General features: G+C 37.8%; 1 protein-coding gene across 1 annotated transcript in view; it reads left to right on the top strand.

Annotated features, from left to right (window-relative positions):
- The window catches only part of LOC115434484 (inactive phospholipase D5), an 89,747-nt gene that overhangs the window by 59,548 nt on the left and 3,137 nt on the right, over positions 1 to 27,062 (top strand). Inside the window, exons 3-6 of the mRNA XM_030156454.1 lie at positions 13,854 to 14,040; positions 19,009 to 19,123; positions 19,390 to 19,517; positions 21,265 to 21,462. Coding sequence (XP_030012314.1) covers positions 13,854 to 14,040; positions 19,009 to 19,123; positions 19,390 to 19,517; positions 21,265 to 21,462 — 628 coding nt within the window. The remainder of the gene's footprint in view (positions 1 to 13,853; positions 14,041 to 19,008; positions 19,124 to 19,389; positions 19,518 to 21,264; positions 21,463 to 27,062) is intronic.

Raw genomic sequence — 27,062 nt, 5'->3', positions numbered from 1 at the left:
CCATTGCACAACTCCAAACACATGACTCAGACAAGCACACAGTGGTGACAAAGTCTGTGATTAGGCAGCGTCAGTGTCATACTGGAGGATGACGCTAATGTGGGTAGGAAGGATGGACCATCACATTCATTATCTGCAGAGAATCACTTAAAAACAACTGCCATCTGCTGTCTGCCATCATAGGAGCTTCTTTTACATTCATGCCCCTTTCAGTTGTCCACCATATGACATTTCACAAAAAAAGTGTTTCTGCAGCAAGAGACATGTAGACTTGCGATTCCTTTAGAATTATGCCATTATTTATCCATTTAAAATATAATTCTCCAAGTCAAGAGAGTTACAGTTCATTACAAAAGTTGCAAAAGTGATGTCATTGAACCTGTCTTTCTCCACAAGCTGTTCAGAGCTGAACATGTCATACCACCTTCAACATGACCAGACTAACAGTTATTTTCACCTCAGTGAAGATGACATGTAGTTCACTAAGCCTTTAATTAAGATTTTACTTCAGGACCTTTATAACAAATTATGACTTTTTTGACTCATAAAATTACACAGCATGGCCAAGAAAAATAGTCAGTACCTGGATTTAATGAAAACAATAGTCAAGAGCCTACCATTAGATAATTACCCCAGTGATTAATATATTTCAGTTGCACCATGTTATTTAATCCTAACTGATGTAATGAGTAACTTCGCATTTTTTAAACAACTATTAATCTGCTATGGAGCATAATATCAGACAATTCCAGGATTTATTAAGTCAGAATTATGAAAGAGTGGTTCAGGGAATATAAGGTGTCATTTTCACACATGGATTGGTCATCACAGAGTCCAAAACTTAACCCAACTAAGAATATTTGGGATGTGATGGACACAGTAAAGTGCTTTTACTCCAGTTGTACAGATTTTGTAATATTACTGTCTGGCTTGTTAACCCTTAAAGCTCTATAAGTATTTTTTGTGGTGATTTCCAAAGGAATTTTTCTCTACATGTAACTTTTTCTGAGCTCACAGTCAAAAACAGTAAAAGCTGAAGTAATTTTCAACAAAATAGATCATTAACTGAACATAAAAACAAGCATCTACAAACATTCATTTGTCAAACTATACAGCTCTTACTGGTGAGTCAATGTTGCAGAAGATGATGGTGTTTCTAGATTCACTATGGAGCCTCTGAATGTCCAAATGAGTCATATCTGAGGCCGCAGAAAAGCTGAGAAACTGCATTTTTACCTGAATTATTCAAGCGTATTGACAGGATTAGTGGTTCAGAAGTTATTAAACCTTTTAGATCAGTAGATGTTTTTGGTTGCTGGTGGCTGGTGAGGTCAAATTTGTTTTATGCCATTGCTCATAATATTTTATATACAAGGCCATGAATTTTTGGTCCTTGAATTCATTGCACCATCTTTGAAAGACCTATAACCACATCAATTTCTCTGTTTATTAGAGCACCCACTGTGTTTGCTTTTACCACAATGTCGATGCATTATGAATTCCAGCAGGAGCCAGGACATGCAGTGTAAAGGCTGCTTGTTTTTACTGTATTTAGAGAGCGTATACTAATGTCTCTATTATATATTGATTATGGAGCTCATTTCAAAGAAACTGACTGTTATTAAATTCCTAAGTATACTACACTATTTCCTCCAGAGTATAAGTTTTAGTAATATAATGGACCTCCAGACACAGAGGTTGGAAGCCTCTGCAGTGGTGGTCCAAAGTGAAACAGGCTGATCAGCAGTGGTTTGGCTGATGCAGCAGTCCTGTTCTCCTTCTCTCCACTTCCTACTGGTTCCCCTCCATTAGATTTGTATCATTCAATTTGCTATTCAGCCTTGAATCACTTCCCCCTCTCTCTCTTTCCCCTTCTGTCCATCCTTTCTCCCTTCCCTTCTCCAAATTAATTGCTTAACATCTCTATCAGGCATCGTTCTCTTCCACTTTATGCTGAAAATGTAATCCCAACATGCAGAATTGAACCGACTGTGCACCCCCAAGGTTTTGGAGAAAGAAAGTTAAATAAGAATAAATGCATGATAGAGGGGGGGAGTGAAGCAGCCTGAGGGAGGGATGAAGTGCAAAAGAGGATTTTAGGGTAGATTCAGGGACGTAATGAGAGACGGATATGAATCGACTCATTAGCTGTTTGGCTTGGTGGTGGTCTCTCATTAGTTGACTTGTCAGTTCAAGACTTAATTGAAGCAAATTTTAGAAATGTGTGCTGTCAGATTATAAAGTAGACACTGTTTATATCCTGTGTCCCTTGGTACCTACAGCAGTAAAGTTTTACTCTAATGTATGCATTTCTGAGGCTTGTTCTCATTCAGGGGTTTGTAAATCAAATATAAATAGAGCTGTTTAGAGTCACTGTCATTCCTAAAGTCCACTGTTTTCATATTTTGACAAAAGATGAAATTTCAGTGCATTTGTTCTAAATATTCCAACTACAGCAGCCTGATCCTCTTTGTCTTGGTCTGAAGCCATAAAAACACTGTTTTGAGTTTTTCTGCTGTCCAGATAATGACACAGCATTATTGTATCTCAGCAGCTTCTTTTTTTGTTTGTGATGTTGTAATTTAAAGACATGATACTTGAGTCCCTTTTTGTGATGGAGAATTCCCTCTATTAGTCTTTTTTTGCTTTGTTTTGATGCAAATGATGCTAGGAACTTCAGAAAAAAGGACAGAACCTTAGAAGTAGAAAAGTGAATTTCAATAAAATGTAAATGTCAGGGTGGAAGCAATTTAAGCTCTATCATCTGATTGAATTAAAATTCCGGTCTGATGTATCCTTAATGTATATATGTAATAGCCTGATGTCAGACGGCTGATAAACAGGTTAGTATTGATCGACAGTTGTAGTGTAGGAAGACAGGAACCACTGAACTAGACATACCACATCCTCTTAACATCTGCAGCTTTTAGCACCTTTTTGCTTCATGGCACAAAACTGCAAACTGTTTTTGAGTGCAAATGTTCCCATCTTCCATCAGAGGGTTGAAAATATTACTATGGCAGCTATAGGTTTTTGTTTGCGTTAATATCTTTCTGTTGGCACTCAAGAAACATGTGATTAAAAATGGAAGAGCTGGAGTTTATGATGTGTGAGGATAAAATTAGACAATCATGTTTCCATTGAATGCAAGCTATGATACACACTTAATAGGATTTAGGACGTTCACATATGTGCTTTTAGCTGTATCGCTTGCCTTGTTATGATGTGGAGCACATGATCCAGTAAAATGTGATAAAATTAGATCTTGTAATCTGGAGTTATTTTCATGTAACAGTCATGTGTAGTTAGCAAAGGATCTTGTATAAAACATAAATAATATTTTAAATGAGCTAGTTGCCAGTAGACATAGGTATTAATAGCATAATGGCTCTTTGTTAGTCACTGTGGTATAAGTAAAGAAGTTGTCCTACATTAATTATTATCCTAATATGCCTTGCTCAACGTGGGTCTCATGAGGTGGTCATAAGGGTCCTTATTAATATCATAGTTCATGTACAAAACCTTCTTTGGTTACTATCGGTGAGCAGTAATTAAGAGGTAATGGAGATACAACTGTTCGTTAATGCTGTGCAGATGTAAAATGTGGTCATGCAGAACAAGGAATGAATAGGTGCTTTGTAGAGAATAATAAAGAGCCATTTTTCTAATTCATAGTTTTCCCATAATGAACTCCCAAACAAAGCTCTCTCCCACTGTCTGACAGTTAATTTACCTGGTTTATTTGGCAAAAATGCCTGGAGGTTCATGTGAATGCACTGAGCGACAAAGGAAGCCATTCCATTAGTGTTGTAACCTTTGCCATCTCTGGCAGTCACGAGGTGCTGTAATGCTTTCAGCACAGACCCAGAACCCAAATGCAGAACGCAGAGACGGATGTAAAAGTTTACAGGGTTTATTGAATACAATTAGTACGATAATGATAAAGAACAGGATCTTGAGGACAGCGGGCAAGGAAGTCCTCGTCTGAACCGTCCACCGGGTTTCGAACACGAACCCACGGTTCGGCACCGGGTTTACTGCCGGAACGCCGACTAGGGGAAAGCAGAGGGAGGTCAGGGACGGAAACAGGTCATGCACAGGAAGGCAATCAGACAGGCGACAGGACATAGGGAAAGGCAAAACTCACGTACCGAATAATCAGGCGAAGGCGTCAAAAAACCAGGAAGGCAGATAGAGGCTGACAACAACCGACAGGGAGCAGGCAAAAGACAGGAAAAACGGATGACAAAAACAGGTCGAACACGGTAAGGCAAACAAACAAACAGGATCAGAACGCTGGTAAGTTATCTACAAGAGAGAACAAACTGGCGTCTGATCAGGGGAAAAGGCAGGGTATAAATACACAAAAGGGAGGGAAGACAACGAGACACAGGTGGAACAAATTAGGGCGGAGTCAGGAAATCAGGGTAAGGGTGAACACCAAACAGGAAGGGAAGTAAAGACAGCAGACAAGATACATGAGGAAAACTTAACAAAATAAAACAGGAAATGACAGACAAACATAGAAGACAGACAACCCCAGACTAACGTCCGGTAACCGGCTTCACAGGTGCTGGTTGGAAAAGAACCGTACTGAACTTCTGGTCTCTTATATTGTATTTTGACCCTTTAATAAGTGTCCTGGTGGTCCATCCTTAAATTACTCCTCTCATAATGTCTGGTGTCATAGTGTCAGGCTTTGATTGACAGGATGGATTGGCAGCTCAATCACTTCCTAAGCTGAACTTCCAGAGCTTTTATTTACTGAATAAAGCATATTGTTTCCTAGGCAGACAGTTTGACTGTAGGTGTTTTTGTAAACAGCTGGAAATGAGTCCTACACTGTAACAAATTTCCTGTAGAATTTACAGTAAATACCAAGCAAAAAAGTCGCCAATAAAGTGCTGTAAAATTCTTTGCTAATTACTGTAAAAATAATTATAGTATATCACTGGATACTTTTTACAGGTTTTTGCTGTATATAAATTACAGTAATGTATTGTTGTTTTATATTAGAATCAACCATTAATTAAGTTTTAGGGTTTTTTTTTGTTTTGACTGCTCTAGTTTGACTGTAGCCATGGTAACGGCACTAACAGAGCCTGGACTATCGGAGGCATTTCTGAATGTGGCTAATGCACGCAGCTAGCGTTAGCTTAAGCTAACCAGTTTTTACCACTAGCTAACATTTGTAAAAACAGTGCATTCTGAGTCCCACATCCTGTATATTCCATATGAAACACGACTAAGATAAATAAAATATTGTGAAATACAGTCACTCACACAAATAATGAAACATTCTTACTAGCATGCTGGTTTTGACATGTTTACATTCCATGGTGAGTTAAAATGGACGTCTACACGATCAAATTATATTGCATGAAATTACTATTTGGATCATATCTTAATTTTGTGGGCTAATAACGTCTTACTTAGACATTATTGAGTGGATGGATGTGGGGTTTGCTCCCCTGTGTCCACCTTCATGTCCTCTTTCTAATATTAACAGTGTGTAATTGTAATTTGTATGGTTTTGTCACAGTGAAATTTGTCACAGTGTATCTTACTGTTTTAGTGAAATAGGGCTTACCTTCCTAATCTTACTCATCCATGGCCCGATGTGATGCATCAGCAACGCTGCCCCTTCTGGCTTCAAAAAACAAGATGATGCTAATATCAAACTCCAACTTCCAGAAGCAAAAAAAAAAAAAAGCCGACATCAAAGTAGGTCAGTTTATTTCTTGCCTACATTCTGAGGTATATGGATATCGTGTGAGAAAGATAGCCCAGAAACACAATATATATTTTATATTTATACAATTTTGCAAATTTGATTTATGTTGCCATATAAGTGTATAGAAAGCACACCAATCCCTCTTCAGCAGCTCTGTAGGCTGTGAACGGAGGCTCTGTTGTAGTTAATTGGATACTGAAGCAAGAACTAGGAGTTAAGTCCACTGGGTCATAATCTGTTCTTGCAGTTCCCTCAATTACTAGTAGTCCAGAAATAGAATGAAGTTAGCAAGACCAAAAATATGTTTTGTGAGGTCACTACAACCTTGACAGTTCACCTTTAACCGCTCCAAACAGTTTGTTTAGTCAAAGTAAATGTTTTCATTAAAATAGACCAAGTCCCTCAAGGTGTTCCTGAAATTTTGCATTCATAAACATGGAGAGACATTAGGTCATGGTGACTTTGGCCACAAAAATCTTTGTAGTTCAGCACAAGTTAACATTTGTGCCAAACTTTGGAACATTTTATAAAACTGAGATACAATATATTATGAATATATAATATATAAATATATAATAGAGACTGGTAAACCAATGCACATGTACACTTCCTCATCAAAATGCAGCAGACACATCAAAAAATGATTTATGGCCTAAGATACTGTGTTAATCTCATCAGAATACTGACTCACACTACTACTACAGCAGCTGGAATTATTGATCCTTCATCAAGACATTGAGATTGTTAACTAGCTGGCTAAAATTAATAAATGCAGTGAAAAATTTGTTTTCATTCACCTCTAAACGGCAGCATCAGCATTATTGGTCCATATTCCAGATGTAAAACATATAACTCTGTGCTTTGTACACTTCACACAGTCCAGGAAGAGTAGATATAGTTTACTGTAAGGGGAGTTCACTGTAAGCTCTGGCAAGGACTTGTTTTTAGTGATTGAAATACTGTAGTTTTGCTGCCTACACACACTATCAGAAGATGGTCCTTTCCACTTGTGAATTCAAAATTACCAGTGTGATATGTTCAAGTGCTTTTGTTGTAGCGAAATGAAAAATGGCTGATGCACAATTTATCATGACCTACTACTTAGTTAAAACAGTTTTGAACATTCATCTTATGAACTTTATTCTCAAGAGGGTCGCAGGGACACATATACACTGACATATACAGATACGAACAACCAATCACTCTCCCATTCACACCTATGGATATTTTGGCTTAACCAATGAACCTATTTAGAGGCTGGAGTACCTGGAGAGAAGCCACACACAGGGAGAACATGCAAACGCCACCTTTTTTTTTTTTTTTTTTTGCTAATCGTGTATGCTATAAATGCAAAATAATCAGCTAACAGCAGCAAAACATTAATAAAAGCAGTTTTCATCATTTGCATTCTCATTCTCGTTGTTCTCCGCTATGTCACGTTCAAAGGTTATTTTCACATCGGCAACTTGTGTATCAACATTTTTTCCCATTTCCCCAGCGGAAAATACGACATAAGGGGGTGTTCATTTGCAATTTTTGAGTTTGTAAGTAGTATTTACCACAATTCCCATTGCACATGAAGGCACCATTGATGCTGTATGTCAGTGGTTCTCAGACTTTTTACAGTGGAGTGCCCGATGAAATATACTTTTTTAGCCAAGTACCCCCAACTCTTGCTTCAGCATTTTTGACTGAAAAAAATTAGGCAAAATTTGTTCCTGTGCCAAAGATGTCTGTTTATATTAACAAAACTTTGTAAACAAGCAACATATATTAAACTATAATATATGTAACATATAAAAACAACACATTTTTAAAAGTAAATTTGGTGTGCAAAATATAAAATGAAAAGTGCCCTCTTTCATTGATAAGAAAAATGAATAAATTGGTCATTAATTAATAAATTAACCTTTCATCAACAAAAAATAATTACTTAGCTACTCAAATAAACTCATTTTGAATAATAGAAAATAGAAATGTCCTTAAAATGTTAGCAACGCTTAAAGAAGATGACTGACAATAAAACTACTATATGAATGTATTTACCATTTTATTTTATTTTTATTTTTTTTATTTAACCTTTATTTAACTAGGAAAAAGATCCCATTGAGATTAAGAACCTCTTTTCCAAAGGAGTCCTGGCCAAGAGACAGCATGAAACACAACACATAGTTACAACATACAGTTACCCCAAACAGTTACAACAAACAATAATTTACAGGACAATTCAATCTATGTAAAACATGTGCAAGTCATTGAGTTGTTCTCCAGCACTTTGAGTTTGGATTTAAAAGCATTCAGGGAGATCAGTTCAGACAGTTTCCAGTCTTTTAGCAGCATATTCCATGTGGATGGAGCAGAGTACACAAATGCCCTTTTACCAGCTCTGTACGGGTGAATGGCACAAAGAGGAACAAATGCTCATTCGATCGCAGACAATGAGATTCTATAGTCCTTCTTGTTATTAAACTACAGATGTAGGAAGGCAGTAGCTTAAGTATGGCCTTGTAAATGAATGTGTACCAGTGTCCCAGCCTCCTAGTGGACAGGGCAGGCCAGCCCACTCTGGAATACAACTCACAATGATGTGTCATGGTTTTAGAATTAGTAATAAACCTCAGAGAAGCATGATAGACTGTGTCAATCATTTGAAGATAGTGTTTTATATTTCAGCATTAGCTCTCATTATTTATTTTGGATTCGGTACATGATGACTTATTGAATGTATTTTTTCCAAAAAAATTTCAAGTACCCCCTGGGCTTCTTCCTAGTACCCCTGGAGGTATGCATACCCCACTGTGGGAACCCCTGCTGTATGTGGATCACAAGTGTCCAGACTGACATGGCTGTCCTGTGTCCAGTGTTGAAGGGAATAGTGTCACATGACTGAAAGCTATGAATTTGTATGCTAAATTAGATCTAATTATTATGAATATGTGTACTTTAAGACAAAAACTTACATCCCATGTGAGAATAGATAATGTAATGAGTGTTTTGTACTTAATTAAGCACATCTCTGGTATCAGCAGTATGCAGGGAGAGCAGCCTTTGCAATGCACATAGTAATGTCCGCTCTATGTGCACCCAGAGCTCAGGGCGGCTCATGAGAGGCTGGATAATTTATATCAGATGTCAGGAGCTGCTTCTGCCACACTGTAATTTTCAACATGACCCTGCGTTATTAGAGTACATAGCTAGATCATAGAGCAAGCTTTTGCATGTAATTAGGATTATTATATGTCCCAATTTGCTGTAGTGATGTATTTAGTTGATTGTGAGGTAAGGGTAGAATAAAAAGGATGCAGTTCTTGCCACCACAATTATATGACTGTAATTTAACTCACCAAGAAGATGAGGAATAGTTTAGGGTGCAAGGGAAATACACCATACACTTCTTATTGGATGCAGAGGCAGAATCACACCCATGAGTCCACAGATTGGTTACATCGTAGGGAATGAGCAGTAAACAACACAAGCTGCTTAAATCGATGCATCCCTCACAGTGAGAAACAACCACTGCCTTCCTTCTTCCTCTCCACTTTCAATACCAAAGTCTGTCTGGCTGTTCATACTACTCAAAATTACCATTCATCACTCCCAGCTACCATCAGAGTGGACTGAGAGGATTTCATCAGGAATAAGATTACCTCTCCTGCACAAATCTGTTTTCCATCCATTCTTGTTTTTCCTTATTGGGCGGTGTTCACTGTAGCTGCCCTAGTTTTTACTGTCATTTTAGAACAAAGACCAACGTTAATCTTCTCTGTAGTTTCATCTCAGCTCTCTATATTTGCTTCTTTGTGCTTCTTGTCACACTTTCTTTTCTTTTTTTTTTTTGCTGTTTTACTTGTTAAATCCTAAAGCTCTGTGACTGACAAATCAAACAATGTCCACCAAATTCAAAGCCTCAGACATATATGTGACATATGTTTATTTACAATTCTCCTAAAGCCTGCTTTACTTAACATATTGATTGACATTTCCATGAGGACAAAGCAGCAGATTATGATCGCAGTGGGTGGGTAGTCCTATAGTTGACCCCTGGCCAGTTTCCAAACCCTGACTTAGCTCTGCTTCATCCAGAAATACATATTCAAGCTTTGAGCTGGCAACTTATGTCTCAACATGATGCCGGTACATTATCACCTAATGTCCACTCTCTGTGCCAGTGTGCCCTTGAGTGGAACACTCTGTAGACCCATAGCTGTCACACTTTACCCTGGGCTCTGAAGGTCTGCTTGCCATTATCGAGACCTGACATGGGAGCACATTATGCACTGTGTTGCTGCTAGTGCCTAATTTGCAATACAGCAATAATAATGATGATGAAATTCAACATTATAAAAACATTTGATGAATAAATCCTGGGGCGACACGGTGGTGCAGTGGTTAGCACTCGTGCCTCACAGCAAGAAGGTCCTGGGTTCGATTCCAACACCAGTCGACGGGGGGTGGGACCTTTCTGTGTGGAGTTTGCATGTTCTCCCCGTGTCTGCGTGGGTTCTCTCCGGGTACTCCGGCTTCCTCCCACCATCCAAAGACATGCACCAATAGGTTAATTGGTTAATCTAAATTGCCCATAGGTGTGAATGTGAGAGTGATTGTTTGTCTCTATATGTCAGCCCTGCGATGAACTGGCGAAATGTCCAGGGTGTACCCTGCCTTCGCCCCTATGTAGCTGGGATAGGCTCCAAGCGACCCCCGTGACCCTAGTGAGGATAAAGTGGGTTCAGAAAATGAATGAATGAATGAATGAATGAATAAATCCTGTGCACTGTACACTACTTAGAATATCACCAGAGCAAATACTCATAATGCAGAGGAAAAGCAGTGAGTGGAGGCTTCTACTTAAGTGAAACCTTTGAACCTGCATCAGAGACAGGTTGAGCTGTGAACGTCTAAAAAAAAAAAAAGAAAAACAGCTCACAACATTGACACTCATTTAGTATCCTTAAGGACAAAATAATCACACAACTGTGAACATAATTCTGTTTTCCCTCATCATGCATACCACTTAAAAATCATCATAAAAACAATCATATTAACAAATCTAAATGGTAAAGTATATTCTCTGATTTCAGATCATTTGAGAAACATGGATCTAAGCAGATATCCTACCATTAAACTGAGGGACTCATTTATAATTCATTTATAAAGCACATTTTCATACACAAAGGTAATTCAATCAGCTTTACAAAAGCAATGTCCAGAGAGAAATAAAAACAAAGTGCTTCAACAATAAAAGATCAAAGTATTACAAAAAATATAATTAGAAGACAGTTGTGAGGACATAAAAATCATAATAGGAGACAATAAGTAATAAAAAGAAAAACTGTAAATTAAAACGATTAAAAGAATACCCAATGCTTGTGAATATCCAGGCTTAAATATCAATAAAACTATCAGTTGTATTAGAATTCATTAAGACTTACACTGCAAAAAGAATAGAGTGGAAGTTATAAAGTCAGCAAAATCTCTACTGGCACTTTGTTCTTAAAGTTGCTTTTACATGTTTGGTCTGGAGTCTGGTCTAAACCATTCGGTAACTTGTAGACTAATAGCATCACTTCACAATCTATTCTGTAACTGACCGCAAACCAATGTGCATGTTTTAGACCTGCTGAAATGCACTGCCTTGTCTTAGTTCTGGTTCTTTTTGGAGAGTCCAGAGAAGACTAGTGGAATAATCAACTCTACTAGAGATAAAAAGGTGAATAAGTTTTCCTTTTTTTTGTCTCAATTTTTAAAGCCAAAGTCTCGAGGTGTTCACTGGTCCTCACCCTCTGCTATTTGTTGCCAAACAAAGACAGTTTTGGTCTTATTTAATTGAAGAAAATGTTGGCTCATCCAGTCATTTATTTGCTCCAGACACTGACTCAGTGAGTTTACTGAGAACAGAAGTTCTCTGTTTAAGACTTGAGTGAGATTAAAAAAGATAGTGTTACCACGTGAAAAGCAGAGATTGAATTCATCCGATGTCCACCAGCCTCTGGATATACTCACTTTATGTAACTGATAAGGACTTTCCACAGAAAGTATTTGATACTATCCATCCATCCACCCATCTGTCCACCCACCCATTCGTCCATCCATCCGTCCATCCACCCACCTACCAATCCATCCACCCATCCACCCACCCATCCATCCACCCACCCATCCAACCATCCATCCATCCATTTGTCCACCCATCTGTCCATCCACCCATTCGTCCATCCATCCGTCCATCCACCCACCTGCCAATCCATCCATCCATCATCCATCCATCCATCCATCCATCCATCCATTTGTCCACCCATCTGTCCACCCACCCATTCGTCCATCCATCCGTCCATCCACCCACCTACCAATCCATCCACCCACCCATCCGTCCATCCACCCACCTACCAATCCATCCACCCATCCATCCATCCATCCATCCATCCATCCATCCACCCACCCACCTATCCAATCATCCATCCATCCATTTGTCCATCCATCTGTCCATCCACCCATTCGTCCATCCATCCATCCATCCATCCATCCATCCATAAGCGCTGGAATCCAACCCAGGTGCTAGTGCTCACCATTATGCCACTGTACCACCTGCTCTACATTCAATCCAAATTCAGTTCAATTCAGCACTCACGCCTCTGTACCCTTGATATAATATACAACATCCACATCAGAATCAAATAACTCAACATGAAATGAAATGAATCAAACAAATAAACAAAATTCCTCTTAAATTTCAACAAAATGTAGCTATATAGTGATATTTTTTTACCTTTGCATTTGCAGTTTACAGCTGGGGCAAAGCACGCACTACTCCTGTGCTTTGTACTGACAAATTTCCCAATTTACTAGCTTGTTATGACTGCAGCAAGGGTCGTTTGTCATTTGTAGGCAATTTACCCTAACACACTATACCTCCTGAGCCATTTAACTAACCCAGAGTAGGTTTAGGATACTAAAGCTCACCCCCTAACATGAATAGTCTTTCATAAGGTGCAGCTGTGTAGTATGACAGCATTTCACAGTCTGTGCATGTCAGCTGTTCAACCTACACGAGTATTTTGCTTGTGAAGTCCTGCCTTTCTCCTCCTTGAGATCTCACTGTAAAATCCATTTGGCATAAATCGATGTCCTGGCCAGATGGAGAGAATGTGGTAAGCACTGGAGCTTGATAATAGCCTAGTTCTCGAACGCTGCAGATCCAGGTCTGCTACGGCTAATTCAATCTGTTGACTCTGGTGCTAATGTCCCTGTCATTTACAGGCATCCTGGTGGAGTGAACTGGGAATTGGAAATACATTAGGGAGAGCTGAGAGCCATGTTTAGCCCGATAACTTGACATTACACCTTAGGATAGAGCGCAGAGTATTTCAGTGAGACCTTCGAGACATTAGGGAACATCAAAATGCAAAACAGCTTCCACTTCCATATCATTTGCTTTATGACAGAGAAAAGTGCCAGACATCTCAAGGATACTTACTTAGTATATCTACTCTACTGACATACAGACGTGTATTACGGTTGTATTTTATTTCATTCTACACTCTTCTGCAACTGTATTACCACAGACTGCTGATGATTACTTTAAAATGCACCATGTGATAGCATAGGGAGTAGTGTATGGGAGAAACGCAATAACAAATACAGCAAAAATGAGTCACTTTTCCCTTACTAGTTGTAATTTAATCCCTCTATATTGCTGACAGCCATGCACGTCAACGCTCAATTATTCTCGCTCCTCCACCAGAGGCAACCTGTACAAGATATAATGGTGCTTGATGAAATCTTGGGGCACGTGTGGATCAGGATTCTTGCTTTTCCTCATTACGCTAATGATCCAGAGACACAGGGAGAATTGGCACCCAGAGCTTATGTGTCTGTAATAAACCTGGGTGTAGAAATAAAGAGTATAACCTTGTTTCACCGGCATCTGAGCTCATAATTGTTCTGTCACTAATGTGAATGGATAATTACTTTGCAGAAGACCCTGAACCTCACATTAATTTCATCTACATTATTCCGTTAAGAGGTCTCGGCTTAGCCTTATTTGTATTTTGCAGTAGCTTCCGAATCTTACTCTTTCCTCCTTGTCATTGTTTGCTGTGTTTTCTCTCTTTATCATCCACAGAGTAGTGCTTGTGGAGAACATCCCAGAGGAAATCTCCTTCCCAGGCAACAGCACATCCCACGTCCCTCTCTCAGTGGGTCTGTACAACTTACTGGACCAAGCAATGCGAGCTGTAGAGATAGTTTCTCCACTGTGGTTCCTCAACTCTTCCGATTATGAATCCAGTTTTCAGCCTGCTGCCAGACAGGTAAAAGATGGGAAAGAAGTTGCATTTAATGAAAAACAAAAGGGCAAAAATGACAGCTTCAAAAAGCATCAATCATCAATGATCAGAAAGTAAGTAGTGTAAAAAATGCAAGAGCCAGAAAGAAATCTGAGGCACTGTGATACATAAAATAGAATTCCTTTATTACCTATAGGGACACCATTACCAACATGTTTTAACTACACAGAGTATTCATTGCAACATAATACAAAACACAGGGGCTCAATTTTGTTGATACCAAAACATAAATCCTAATCCCATGTTGAACACTGGTGATTAATTTTTTTTTTTTTTGCAACAATGCTTTTATTCCTTTTTTTTTTTTTTTTTTTTTTTTTTACATGCATTGCATTGTTGTCTGTGATGAGCACCTGATCTCTTTATTTGCATTTTGTGTATTTTGATCCAGTGTAGCATTTTATACCAACATTAATTTGAATTAGTCAGTTGTCTCATTTTTTCTGTCTCTGAATTGTGAAGTTTTGGAAGAAAAAAATGTATTTTGCATACATTGACCTTTCACATGTTTAATACATGTATAAAAGTCATTAATAGAGACTTCTTTGAAGTGCAGTGATCAGAAAAAGTTGCAAATACTTTCACATTAATGAACCAAAAATAAGTTTCACATCAGCATTTCTACACCGTAGTCCATGCAGTTGGAATAATTGTGTTTTCAGATACATTCTTATTACACTGAGAGTAATCTGAATTTCAGAGATCTTGATATGTGTGAGTGGATTGGAGTGGGGGCTGGTGTGAAGTCTAGATGAATTGGGATTATGGGTGTGAAATTATGGAATGGACCTTATGATGCACTTAAGTTATCCACTCCTTTGGCAAAGTTAAAAAATAAATAAATAAATAAATAAATAAATAAATATATATATATAAATAATAATAATTTTTTAAAAAAAAAAAGTACTTTAAATTATTCAGAAATATTGAATTGAGATGGCAGATGTGTTTTTGTTGTTGACTTTTTTTTTTTTTATTTCTTTATTTGTTATTATTATTGTAATGGTTTGAGTACGAAAACTGAACCCAAATGCAAGACTCAGAGACAGACGTAAAAGTTTACAGTGTTTATTAAACACCAAATTAACTGACAAATCTCTGATAGTGTGAATAAACAGAATCTTGAAGACACAGAGTCCTGGATTCTTCACAGGGTTCGTGAACTGGACCGGACACAGGACCACACAGCCCGCACCGGAGAAACACGTCAGGAACCCGACTAGGGGAGAGCAGAGGGAAGTCAGTAAACAAACCAGGTCATACACGGGCAGGCAGACGGAAAGGCAACAGGACATAGGGAACAGGCTAGCTCACATACCAGTAAAACAGGCGAGTAGGTCAAACACACGTTGAATCGTTGGAGGCAGAAGCACAGACAAGGGTTGGGCAAAAAGCAGGAGTCAGAGAAGGCAATCCGGGTCAAAAACAGGCAAACAGACAGACAGGATCCAAAAACACTGGTAAGTATCACACGGTGGTAAATATGAACTGGCACAGGACAAGGGGAAACACAGGGCTTAAATACACAAGAGGGAGGAAAGACAATAAGACACAGGTGGAACAAATCAGGGTGGGGAAAGGTAATAACACAGGTGGGACAAATTAGGAACAGGAAGTAAAGACACCAGACATGACACATGAGGAGGACTTAACAAAATAAAACAGGAAATGACAGACTAGACAGACAAGACCAGACTAACGTCTGGGAGCAGATGTGACAATTATGGTGTAAATGCTCAATGCTGTACACATTTAAGTTGATGTAAGCAGTGTATTAGTTGAAAAGGATAGGCAAAAAAATGAGCTTTTGCTTCTAGCCTATTCCTTTTTTGGTTTTTATGTTTATTACAATTGATGTACTGAGTGCAATGATTAATGTAAAACCAAAATAAATTCATTCATTCATTCATTCATTCATTCATTCCTCTTTTTCATTTCTATTTATTTATACACATTAGTAATCACCTTGGACCATGTAATATGAGTCCATACTGAGTCTCAGTTAAACTTGATCTATCAAGAATGAATCGCATTGTTTTCATGAGAAGAGGTAAAAATATATTTTATTCCATCTTTTTGGGCTACAGCGGATATCCTCTCACACTTAGAAATTTGGTCTTTTCTCAGGAGAGAAGAGGTGGTTGGTGTGAATGATGGATTTATAAAATTCAGTACTTTGCCACCACAGAATGCAGTTTGCAGCTCCCTAAATTTGTATCCCCCCAGCATACATTACATTGTATGAAGCAGTCAGAGTGTCTGTGTCCATCCATCTGCCTGTCAGCATGTTGCGTCTGGGGCAAACAAGGAAAACTATTCATTATTTTTCAACCAGATTTACTACAATTTACTATATCCTCAAGTGGTGCTTTTTACAAGGCTGTCTATTGTCTATCCATCTTGTACATACAAGAGATGTTGTTGAGTGGTTTAAGGTGTCACATTGTGCATCTGCTTGAGTGTTCTAGTGTCAGTGGGCTAAGTCCATGACAGTAAGGTAAAATCTATGGCAATAACAAATTCAACACTTCTTGATTTCATGGAGACCAGGGGTTGTACCATCACCAAACATTTCTGATTATTTCATCTCATCTTTGTAGAGTTTTTCAGTTCTAAACCAAACCTGGATATCCTTTCTTAACTCTAACCATGTGTTAACATAACAGACACGGTTAAAAAAAAAAAAAAAAAAAAAAAAAAAAAACAGGATATACACCAATCAGCTATACAGTACTACTGACAGATAAAGTGGTAATAATGCTGGTTATTTTATTACATTAGCACATGTCAGTGGGTGGGATATATTAGGCAGCAAGTGCATATTTAGCCTTCAAAGCTGATATGTATGGAGCACAAAAATAGGCAACGTAAGGATCTGAGTAACTTTGACAAGATCCAAATTGTGATTGTGCCAAATGACTGGTTCAGAGCATCTCCAAAACCAAATATCTTGTTGGATGATATTGATCTTCAGTGGGTAGACCCTACCAAAAGTGGTCTAATTCACTTGTTTTCTAATATATCTCATCTCCCTGAAAGATCCCATTGTAACATAATAATCCCTATTATTACTACTCCTCCTGTCAGTCGTCACAATGTTATGGCTTATCTATGTGCATCCATGTGTTTTTGGTTCTCAAATGTTGACAATATACATCATATCCGTGGTGTACAGTACAGTGGTGATGTGGGTGCATTTTTTTTTTTTTTTTACTCATTTGACAATCTGACCATACATTCAAAGTAGACTTTCATGTGACAGGCGCTAAATGGAAGAAATCAATAACTGTCTCCTCAAACCCATGCGGTAAGTTAACAATCTCATGTACTTCCAGGCGTCTAAGCTAAGCCATTTGTTTCTTATGTGAACTATAGTTTGGGTTATTGACTTCAGGGTTTAGTGTGACAGTGCACACACATACACACACTGATCTGTTTTAAAAAATAGGATATGTCAGACCTAATGAAAGCCCGAGGCTGCTGATTGCAAAGTAATAGGTTCTTCTGAAGCCTTGAGGCAGAGCAGGAGCTAATGGTCTTTCTGTCTGCAACAGTCTCCTCTAAACAGCTGCCAAAAAGAACAGCAGGATGGAGGCTGGACTGTAACATTTAATGTAGTCAGAGCAGGCATGTCAACTGTTTGAAAGGTTACATCTTTTTAAAGGTTGCGGTCACTCAAATGCACAGATAGTTATTAGAGCTATTATCTGTCAGCAGTTTTTACTCCAAAACACAGTAGTTAACTTCTTCCTACTTAGAAACTCTGTGACAGATGTACGCACATACTGTGTATCACCATGAGCTTGCCTCTAAGGAATCTTCATCACATAATGGTGAAATGGGTTTTTTGTTTTTTTTGCTCTTTAATTTACAGTATCATCATTACTCTCAGGGTATTTTTTGCAGGCAGTAGGCAAGCCTTTAGAATAGCTTTTAGACTCTTTTATTCATCTCCTACTGTCTACTTTTACAATCTTAACCTTTACAGTCTGTTACCTGTTTATTATTTTATATAATTCATGGCTGTATTTTAGCAAGTGCATTCTTGTGAGGCACTTGCATTACCTTATCTGTATTATAAAAGCCAAGTGGCATCTGTGTGTGTGTGCATGTGTGTGCGTCTCGGGAATCACACAAAATCAAGAAAGAGCTGACTGCTGTAGTTTGTGATTTGTGATTCAGTGATTTATTCCGAACATGCAATGAAATTTAACATATATGCACTGGCAAAACATACATAATAATACAAATATCAAGAATCATAACAATCTTAGTCAGAAGAAAAGCACAATAATTCCATTTACATGCCTGAAAAGGGGTGGGAAGAAGTGCAACTTATTTAATCCCACCCCCTCTCCCTACAATATTATTAATAATATATGTCCCTCTTCCTTTTACATTACTCTTCTATATTTATATATCTATTCACATGCACACACACACAAACATACGTACATACACTTATGTGTGGTACACGTATGTATTTTTAGTCAAGGAAGACAGTAGCGAAAACGTCAAGTTGATAGGACCAATATTTTGGGAGATATTGGTAATTTTGGAATACAATAGCCTTATAATCACGTTGCTATGGCCAGAACGCTTTGGCAGTGACTGCTGGACAAATGCAGTACAGCATGCACCGCTACACAACATCATAAAAACTACCACATCTAGAACCCGTGGATCCCCAAGGGTCAATGCACTAGTTGACATTTATCATTATGTATGGGCTGCTGTTGTTTTTGGTGTTTGTTTTTTCACTTGATGCTAAAAGTGTGGTACTAGATAAACTTTATCTACCTCCAGTTAACCTTGTGGACCCCATCGATCTTTTTGTTACCAAGTACTGTCAGTTGTTGTCTTACAGTACATCTGCATCCACAGAGCCTGAATTTCATGTGACAGTGGAATTTTGCATGTGTTTTGTTTCAGGGAAGAGCTCTGCTGTCCAGGCTCCAGGGGTTAAAAGCAAAAGGAATCCATCTGAAAATCTCCAGTGATGTCCAGCTGATCGACTCGCCTGAGCTGAAGACGCTCGACAAACACTGTCAGCTCTCACTCTTGTTGTGTTTTATATTCTGTGTGTGTCTTCGTCTTTTAACATGCCACAGCTCTGTTGTCTGCTCAGTCACGCTGTTCTCTTTTTTTGTCCTGCTCCGTCCTTTAAATCTTTTTCTTCTTTTCATCTCTCAGTATTTCATTTTCTTGCATATATCTGCGTCTATTTCTTTTTTCTTTGTCCTTGTCCTACATACAGTCATTTCTTTCGGTCTTTCATCTTTTCTTCATTGCTCATTTTGCTTCCATTTGCAGATGCTGAGGTCCACTATGTGAACATGACGGCGCTCACCAAGGGTCACCTTCACTCCTCGTTCTGGGTGGTCGACAGGAAACACTTCTACTTTGGCAGCGCCAGCATGGACTGGAGATCACTGGCCATAGTATCAAAAATCCACCACACACCACAGAGCACAAATAAAGCAATCACACATTCTGTAGATACTCATTCATTTTCATATATCTACACATATGGTCACAGGTGGAGACCTTTAGAAACTGCTTTATAAAACAAGTAAAAACAATACATACTGTATGTCACAGATTTTACCCTCAAAGATATAAATAGTCACTGGTGACCAGGGGCAGCCCCTGATCTCTAATGTTTAATACTTTTGAACCACTAATCCTCTCAATACATTTAAATAAATCAGGCAAAATGCAGTTTCTCAGCTTTTCAGATGCATACGAGGTGTCTTTTTTTTTGGATGTTCAGAGGCTCTGTAATTAATCATCATCTTCTTTAATAATGATTCACCGATAATAGTTTAATAGCTCTTTCATCAAACCAATAGTCTGACGAATGAGAGTCGATGTGAAAAATTCAAAAACAGAGGATAATATTTATAATAAATGGCGATAAATCCCATAGAAATGCATTTGGAAGTCAAGGGTTATATTACTATGGCAGTGTCATTATCTGATGAATACAGAGGATGCAGCATGCCGTGTGTGGCACAAAATGTGAGATACTGCAAAATTTTCAGTGGACAGTGCAAAGGCGTATGAGTTGACATACATGTAAGTTACATAACACAGGACACATACATGTGAGTTATAACAACTGATACAATGTAAATACTAAGAACTAAGATACTGATTATTAATAATTATACAATGTTGCCCACAAAAGTTGGAATAATTTTGTTTTCAGACACATTCCTCTTTTTATTCCTATTTATACACATCAATAAGCACTTTTGACCAGCTGCAATGATTACATACGGAGTCCCAGTTACATTTTATATATCAACAATAAAAATCATATTGTCACAATCTTTTCATGGGAATAGGTAAAAATATTTTATTCCAACATTATGGGCAACAGTGTATAAGCTATAGATATTTACAGTAATTGTACAATGAAAGTTTAGTTAAATCCTTGTTGAAAAACTTATGGGCTCATGGGGACATTTGGGTCATATGAGATGTTGTAGCATCCAAAAATAGAAACAGTCGATACCTTCATATCCTGTTTCAAAGATGAGTATCTTGGAAGGTTTGTTATATTACAGAGCCATCTGCTATGCAACTTTATCTACCTTTACATACCCAATATTACAGTGACACTTGAGTTTGGAGCTGATTTGCAAAGAGCATCCAAGGACCCCACACAAACTCTACAATTATTTGTACGTGTTTGTTGTAGACATCTCTAGTTTACATTAAAATTGTAAGATTACATATTGCATGATTTATATATGTAGAAAACAGGAAAAAAAATCAGATTCAGAATATTGTGTTCATGTTATAATGAGGTAAGACGAGTGAGAAGGTGATTCAGAAGGTACACACTGGAGAACTGAAGCTGAGATGTGCCTCAAATAAATATGCAAGAGGAGCAAAGAAATAAAACAGAGAAAACCTTTGTAGTGTCTGTCCGCTCCCTGCTGTTGCCGTGACGATGGGCGAAGGGCTGTAATTGGATGTTGTATAAAAGTTGGAAGGGAATAAAAAGATGAAAGAGTGAAAAAGCACTTTGAGTTACCTGGAAAAGAAAGAATTAAAAAGTTCATTGGGAAGATGCGGTGAATTTCTGCTGTATGGTGGTAAAATAGTGTAGGGGATTTATGTCAAATGGAAAATGACTTTGTGTTAGTGACCCTGCTCCATGTGTTTGGACTTCTATAGAGGAAGGAGCTGGGAGTACTGGTGTACGACTGCAGCTGTCTGGCCTTGGACCTCCACAGGGTGTTCAGCCTTTACTGGGGGCTTCAGTATAAAGACTTCATCCCCTCCTTCTGGTCTAAACGCCTCTTCGCCCTCTTCAATAGAGACGCACCGCTGGATCTCACTCTGAACAGCACCAAGGCTCAGGCCTACGTCTCTGTAAGTGACAGTAATTACTCTGTGTGATATTAAACACAGCACAAAAGCTTATTTATATATAGCAGTGTTCTCACTCTGGGGGTCACTCACAGAAGATCACACAAGCACTATAGTTGAGCTTTTATCACAAAACAAATCTTCAATAATTACCCCCTCCTGGTAATCTCTCAAACTTGTTTTGCATCCGAACAGGCTGTACTTTACAGTCTTATAATTACATATGAATTATTAACAACTTCCAGTTATTATGTGGAAATAAACTGATGAGAAAAGCGATGTTTACTTTAAGAGTGTTAACTGGGAATAGAGGTAGTCGGTGAGAGTGAACGTTAGCAACATATGATGTAAAAAGACTGGTGTTACTATGTCTGCGCTGATTCATCTGTGACAGTGACAGGCAGGTGCACTCGCAGGTGACGAACAGATGGGAAAGAGAGTCTGAGATTCTGGTTAAAACGTAGCTGAAAAAGCACAGGTGTCACTTTGTAACATGAATATGGCACCGTTCTGTTCAATGGAGCAGCACTGGAATGTGCAACTACTTAAGTATAATTGTGAGGTGCTTCTTTCTACTCAAGTATTTCTATTTTCTGCAGCTTTTCTTTTTCCGTGTTATCTTTCTCCTTCATATTTCAAAGGCCAAAAATGCACCTGTCACTTCTAGTCAAATTTTGTTGGCTACTTAGCAGATGTATTATTAATATGAAAGAAAAATCAACTAATAAATGATGTATTATTACCATCATTACCAGCTGCGGCAGTAAAGATAAACACATTAATGCATAAATAATTCATAAATCCTGTAATTGATTATTCTGTAATGGACTTGTCTGCAGTTTTATGTTTGGCAAGTATATTTTAATGCTAATATTTGTGTTCTCTTTGTCTTGTGACATAGATTTTTACTGATTTTTAACTAAAGCATCTGAGTACTCTTTCCAGCAACTGAAATGAACTTTAAACATCATTCAAATACTATTGACATCATTGCTTTTCCATGTGTACAAGAAACTAGTGACAAATATATGCACTCTTGTGGATTTCTCTAATTACCTTATTGGGACCCACAAGCCAAAAATGTACATGTAAAAAAAAAACATCATATAGCCATATTTTTAAGCTCTTTTTTGGCATAAATCTCTTAAACTTCAGCTCTGCTATGAACTATCAAAAGTTCAATAAATTTCAGGATTTAAACCCTTTAAAAACCAGTTTGAATACACAATGTCCCTGTTGTTATTTATGGGAAATTTATGAGAGACTTTTTAATATGATGAATAATGGGGGGCTGGGGCATTGCTAGGGATTAGTCTTGGACATTTCAGAAGGAGCAACAGCATTAATTTCACAGCATTATTTGAAAGTGTAGGTCAGTTATCCATTTTTTGCCATGAGGGTCCTGCACTGCACAAAACTGCTAATGCAATGAAATCTGTGTTATCATTAATCTATGACATGGCCAAGACTCTGATATAAAGCAATGCCACATCCCTGCACCATGTATTATATCGAAAATATCTCATATTTTGTGGGGTTTTCTTTATGATCACATCACATATTCAAACTGGTATTTAAAGAGTTAAAATATTGAAAATTATTGAACATTTGGTAGTTTTGAGCAGAGCTGAAGTTAATCGATTTGAGCAGAAAAAAAAGCAGAAAGAAAAATTGATATATGATGATTTTATAGCAGTTTTTTTTGCACGTACATTTTTGGTTAGAGGGTCTCCAGAGGGTACAAAAAGTGCCTCGAGTGTAAAACAGGAACTGACATTAGATTCAACAAATATATTTAAAGAGAAACTTTCTTGCAGAAATGCATGCCACAAGCTGTAACACAGCAACAATAATCATCAAATTAAAAATTTAAAATGACAAACAGGTACAAAAAAGGCTTTAGTAATAGCACCATATACTGTTTATTTACTATATTTCTGTGTGCAGAAGTGAAATGAGATTTAAGAAGTGAGAAGTGTCTGTGGCACACAAACGTTAAACCAGTTTTTTCTGGTGTTGGTGACAGATTGGTAGAGGAGTAAATCTTTCACACACCGGGTCTCTGCAGGACACTGAGTCTTTCAGTGCCACTAGTTTCCGGGGATGAGTAATAGGGTTGTCATCCTACCTGCAGCAGAACACTGTAGATTTGACTGGACTGTCCATCTTCACAAGACTGATGTTAATTTAAAAACACACACTCTCATTTCAGTTCAGTGGATTCATCTAAAGTTTCCCAAACTGCAGTTATTCAACACAGACTGTCATACACTTCTGATATAACACCTAGGGCTGTGTTAAAGTTCACAAAACTGACTGTGTGTATTATCAAATTCAATTAATCATATACAGTATATGAAGTTTAACTGTACTTTATTTTTGTTCTTAGAGCAATTTAAATGTTTAATATTAATGTTCTTGTTTAAGCTAATTTTACTATTATACTAAATTAAAATGTAGCCTTGTAGTTTATTTATTCTTTCAGTTTTATTGTTTGATGAATGTCTTGTTCTTACCACCACTCTCAGGTAATATTCACATTTTACCTCAGTATATTCTGTGATTAAAGAAAAGGCTGAAAGAATGAATGAGTAATCAGAGTTTAGCAAAACTACACTACCAGGCAAAAGTTTGGACTCACCTGTTTTTTCTTTATTTTTATGACTATTTCCATTGTAGATTCTCACTGAAGGCATCAGAACTATGAATGAACACATGTGGAATTATGTAGTTTAAAAAGGTGTGACAAAACTCAAAGCATGTTTTATATTTTAGATTCTTCAAAATAGCCACATTTTGCTTTTATTACTGCTTTGTGCATTCTTGACATTCTCTCGATGAGCTTCATGAGGTAATCACCTGAAATGTTTTCCAAAAGTCTGGAAGGAGTTCCAAATGATGCTGAGCACTTGTTGGCCATCTGTGGTCCATCTCATATCATTTAAATAAGAAGGTGAGTCCAAACTTTTGCCTGGCAGTGTACTTTTACAATTAATTAATCCAGAGCTATGATTAAACATAGCCCTGTTGCACAATTAGTTCAGTTGAGTTCAGTTCAAACAACTTTCTTTATCCGAAATAGGCAGGTCATTAGCAGCTTTCTCTCCTGCATAAAACAATGATCAATAAAGAAAAGGAAAGAGACAATCAGTAATAAAATTCAACAAATAAATCTATAACTGTAAAATCCAACAAATAAATCATTTAGAAACAGTCAGTATCTTCTAAAAAGGGGTGGGGTCTGAGCATAATAGCAGAAGGAATAAAAGTATTTCTGCTCTATTTAAAATTGAAGAATTTGAACAATATGGAGATGCTTGTTTACCTGAATTAAAATGCATTTGTAGGTACATATTAAAAGTGCATGTTGTGGGGACTGGTATAAGTGCAGGGCTGTGGGAGTTAACTTTCAGCTCTGTTATCCTTCACCTCAGTCTTGCTCAAATGTCAGGACCACAAGGAGTTGGAGCATTGGTCCATTTATTCACTGCCATGCTTGACATTTGGCCCCATAATATTTTCTCTGGTGAACCAGTAAGAGAAAATCTAAATTAAGAGTAAACCTGTGGCATCATAAAACTCAAGTGGGCTGTGTTTGTCCTTTAGCATTCTCTGAGAAACATGATTCATTCATCTCAAAATGGTGAAAAATCAAAAGTTAAAACTCCTTAAGTGTGAATTTAAAGTCAACAAGGGATCCGATTTTAAGGTTTAAAATTATATATAAATATAGCTTGAGCTTTCATTTAATGTTTGCATAATTTGGTGCAACAGGTTAATTAAATTCCTGCAGCTCAGCCTATAACTGTCTAAAGCATCTGATCAGATTGTATATTACAGTTTTTCTGATATACAGTCCATTCTCTGAAGTCATTATTCAGTAGCATAAACCCATTTATTAAACCAATCACTCTTTTGACACAACCTTAAGCTGATTTGCATAGGTAGACATAATTTGCAAATGTGTAGCTCAATTTTTGCTAAAGTGTACACACATTCTCACTTTCTAAAACACCTCCTCACTGTAATGCACATGACCTGCAAAATGGTGAACACAATCTAAATCTGCAAATACAGCATAGCAGTCATGCATTAGACACAAACAACCCAAAATTGAACACAAATGATAATATGACAAATACAGAAATACAGTAGAGAGTTGTTCAGGGCAAATCTTTGAGGGAGTCAACAGTGTCAGCCTTTCTACCTTTGACTGTGTCCTCCAATGCAGCAGGATTCACATGACACAAATGTAGAGTAGCCTACCCTTTGAACACAACTGCAGAGTTAGAAAGACTTCTGATTCCAGTCAGAGCAAGTAAGTGTACACTCAGATACTGTCTGTGCTGATGGTTGCAGAACAAATCCATACCAGCCAGTTACTGTACACTGACAGTGTTTGAGTCGTGTTCTTTGGAAAGACCCAGTGTATATATTTTTGTAGATGAGGCAGGGTTCAGTCTGGCAAAGACACAACGGAGAGTCAGGAATACAACAGTGGAAGTCCTCTGTCTGCACAAAGACATGATGCTGAAGGAGAACGAGTTTGTCATCAATTTGATTTGAAGATGTGTAAGATTTTTGATTGTTTTACAGTAAAGTGCCTTTCATTTGTAGTACTGGCCTTTTGTGAAACTAAAATCATTTACAACAAGTGGTGCCAGGCACAACAAACCCCACCCCTCACACGTGTTGTTGCTTATTTTGGCATCGATCCAGCTGATGTCATCATGTCTATGTGCATGGTGACGTCAGCATATCAATTCACTCTATATATGTGCCAAGTTTGAGGTAAATTGAAACAAAATTTATGCTTTTTTATAGACATTTGAAATTTCACCCATTATAACTAAATGGGAAAAAAAAAGATTTTAAAAATTCATAAAAATTTGAACTGTGCCCTACTTTTCCCAAAATGTAATCAGAACTATTCTGGGTCACTGGCAATCTATAAACCCAATTTGGTATGAATTCAACCAATAGTTCTGCTGCTAGAGTGTTAACAAACAAAGAAACTGAACCAAAAACAAATCCCTTGCTTCCCCTTTGGGGGGCAGAGTAATAATAACCATAAACAGCTTTGGTTCAATTCCAGCTCTGAATGGCCTTCCTGTGTGGAGTTATCATGTTCTCCCCATGTCTGCGTGGGTTAATCGGTCTATCTAATTCACCCATAGATGTGAATGTGAGAGTGAATGGTTGTCGGTCTGTGTATGTCAGCCCTGGTGAAGAACTGGTGACACATCCAGGGTGAACCCCACCTTCTCCTGTAGATACCTGGGATAGACTCTGACGACCCAGAGGTGTTTCAGAAAATGGACGTTGTGGATGCACTGGATGCAGTTTTTTTCCAGTTTGCTGTGTAATGTGTACAGGTTTAAAGGCTGCGTGTGTAATCTGAAAAAATGTGGTTTTGAAGCAGTTGAGTGATTTTGCCAGAAAACTGAAAGGTTTTGTGGATGTGGTTTGAAGTTTGTGTGTACAGTTTTGAGAAAATGGCATCTTTCAGCAAATATGTTTTATGAGTTGTAAAAATCAGTAACTGATATATGCAGGGACCTAAGCCAAGTTTTGTAAACTTTTGTGCAATATCACAAAAAAAG

The sequence above is a fragment of the Sphaeramia orbicularis genome, chromosome 15 (genome assembly GCF_902148855.1).
Source record: "Sphaeramia orbicularis chromosome 15, fSphaOr1.1, whole genome shotgun sequence".
Lineage (NCBI taxonomy): Eukaryota > Metazoa > Chordata > Actinopteri > Kurtiformes > Apogonidae > Sphaeramia > Sphaeramia orbicularis.
Note: the sequence above shows the minus strand (reverse complement) of the source record. Positions and strands in the feature narration are given on the sequence as shown.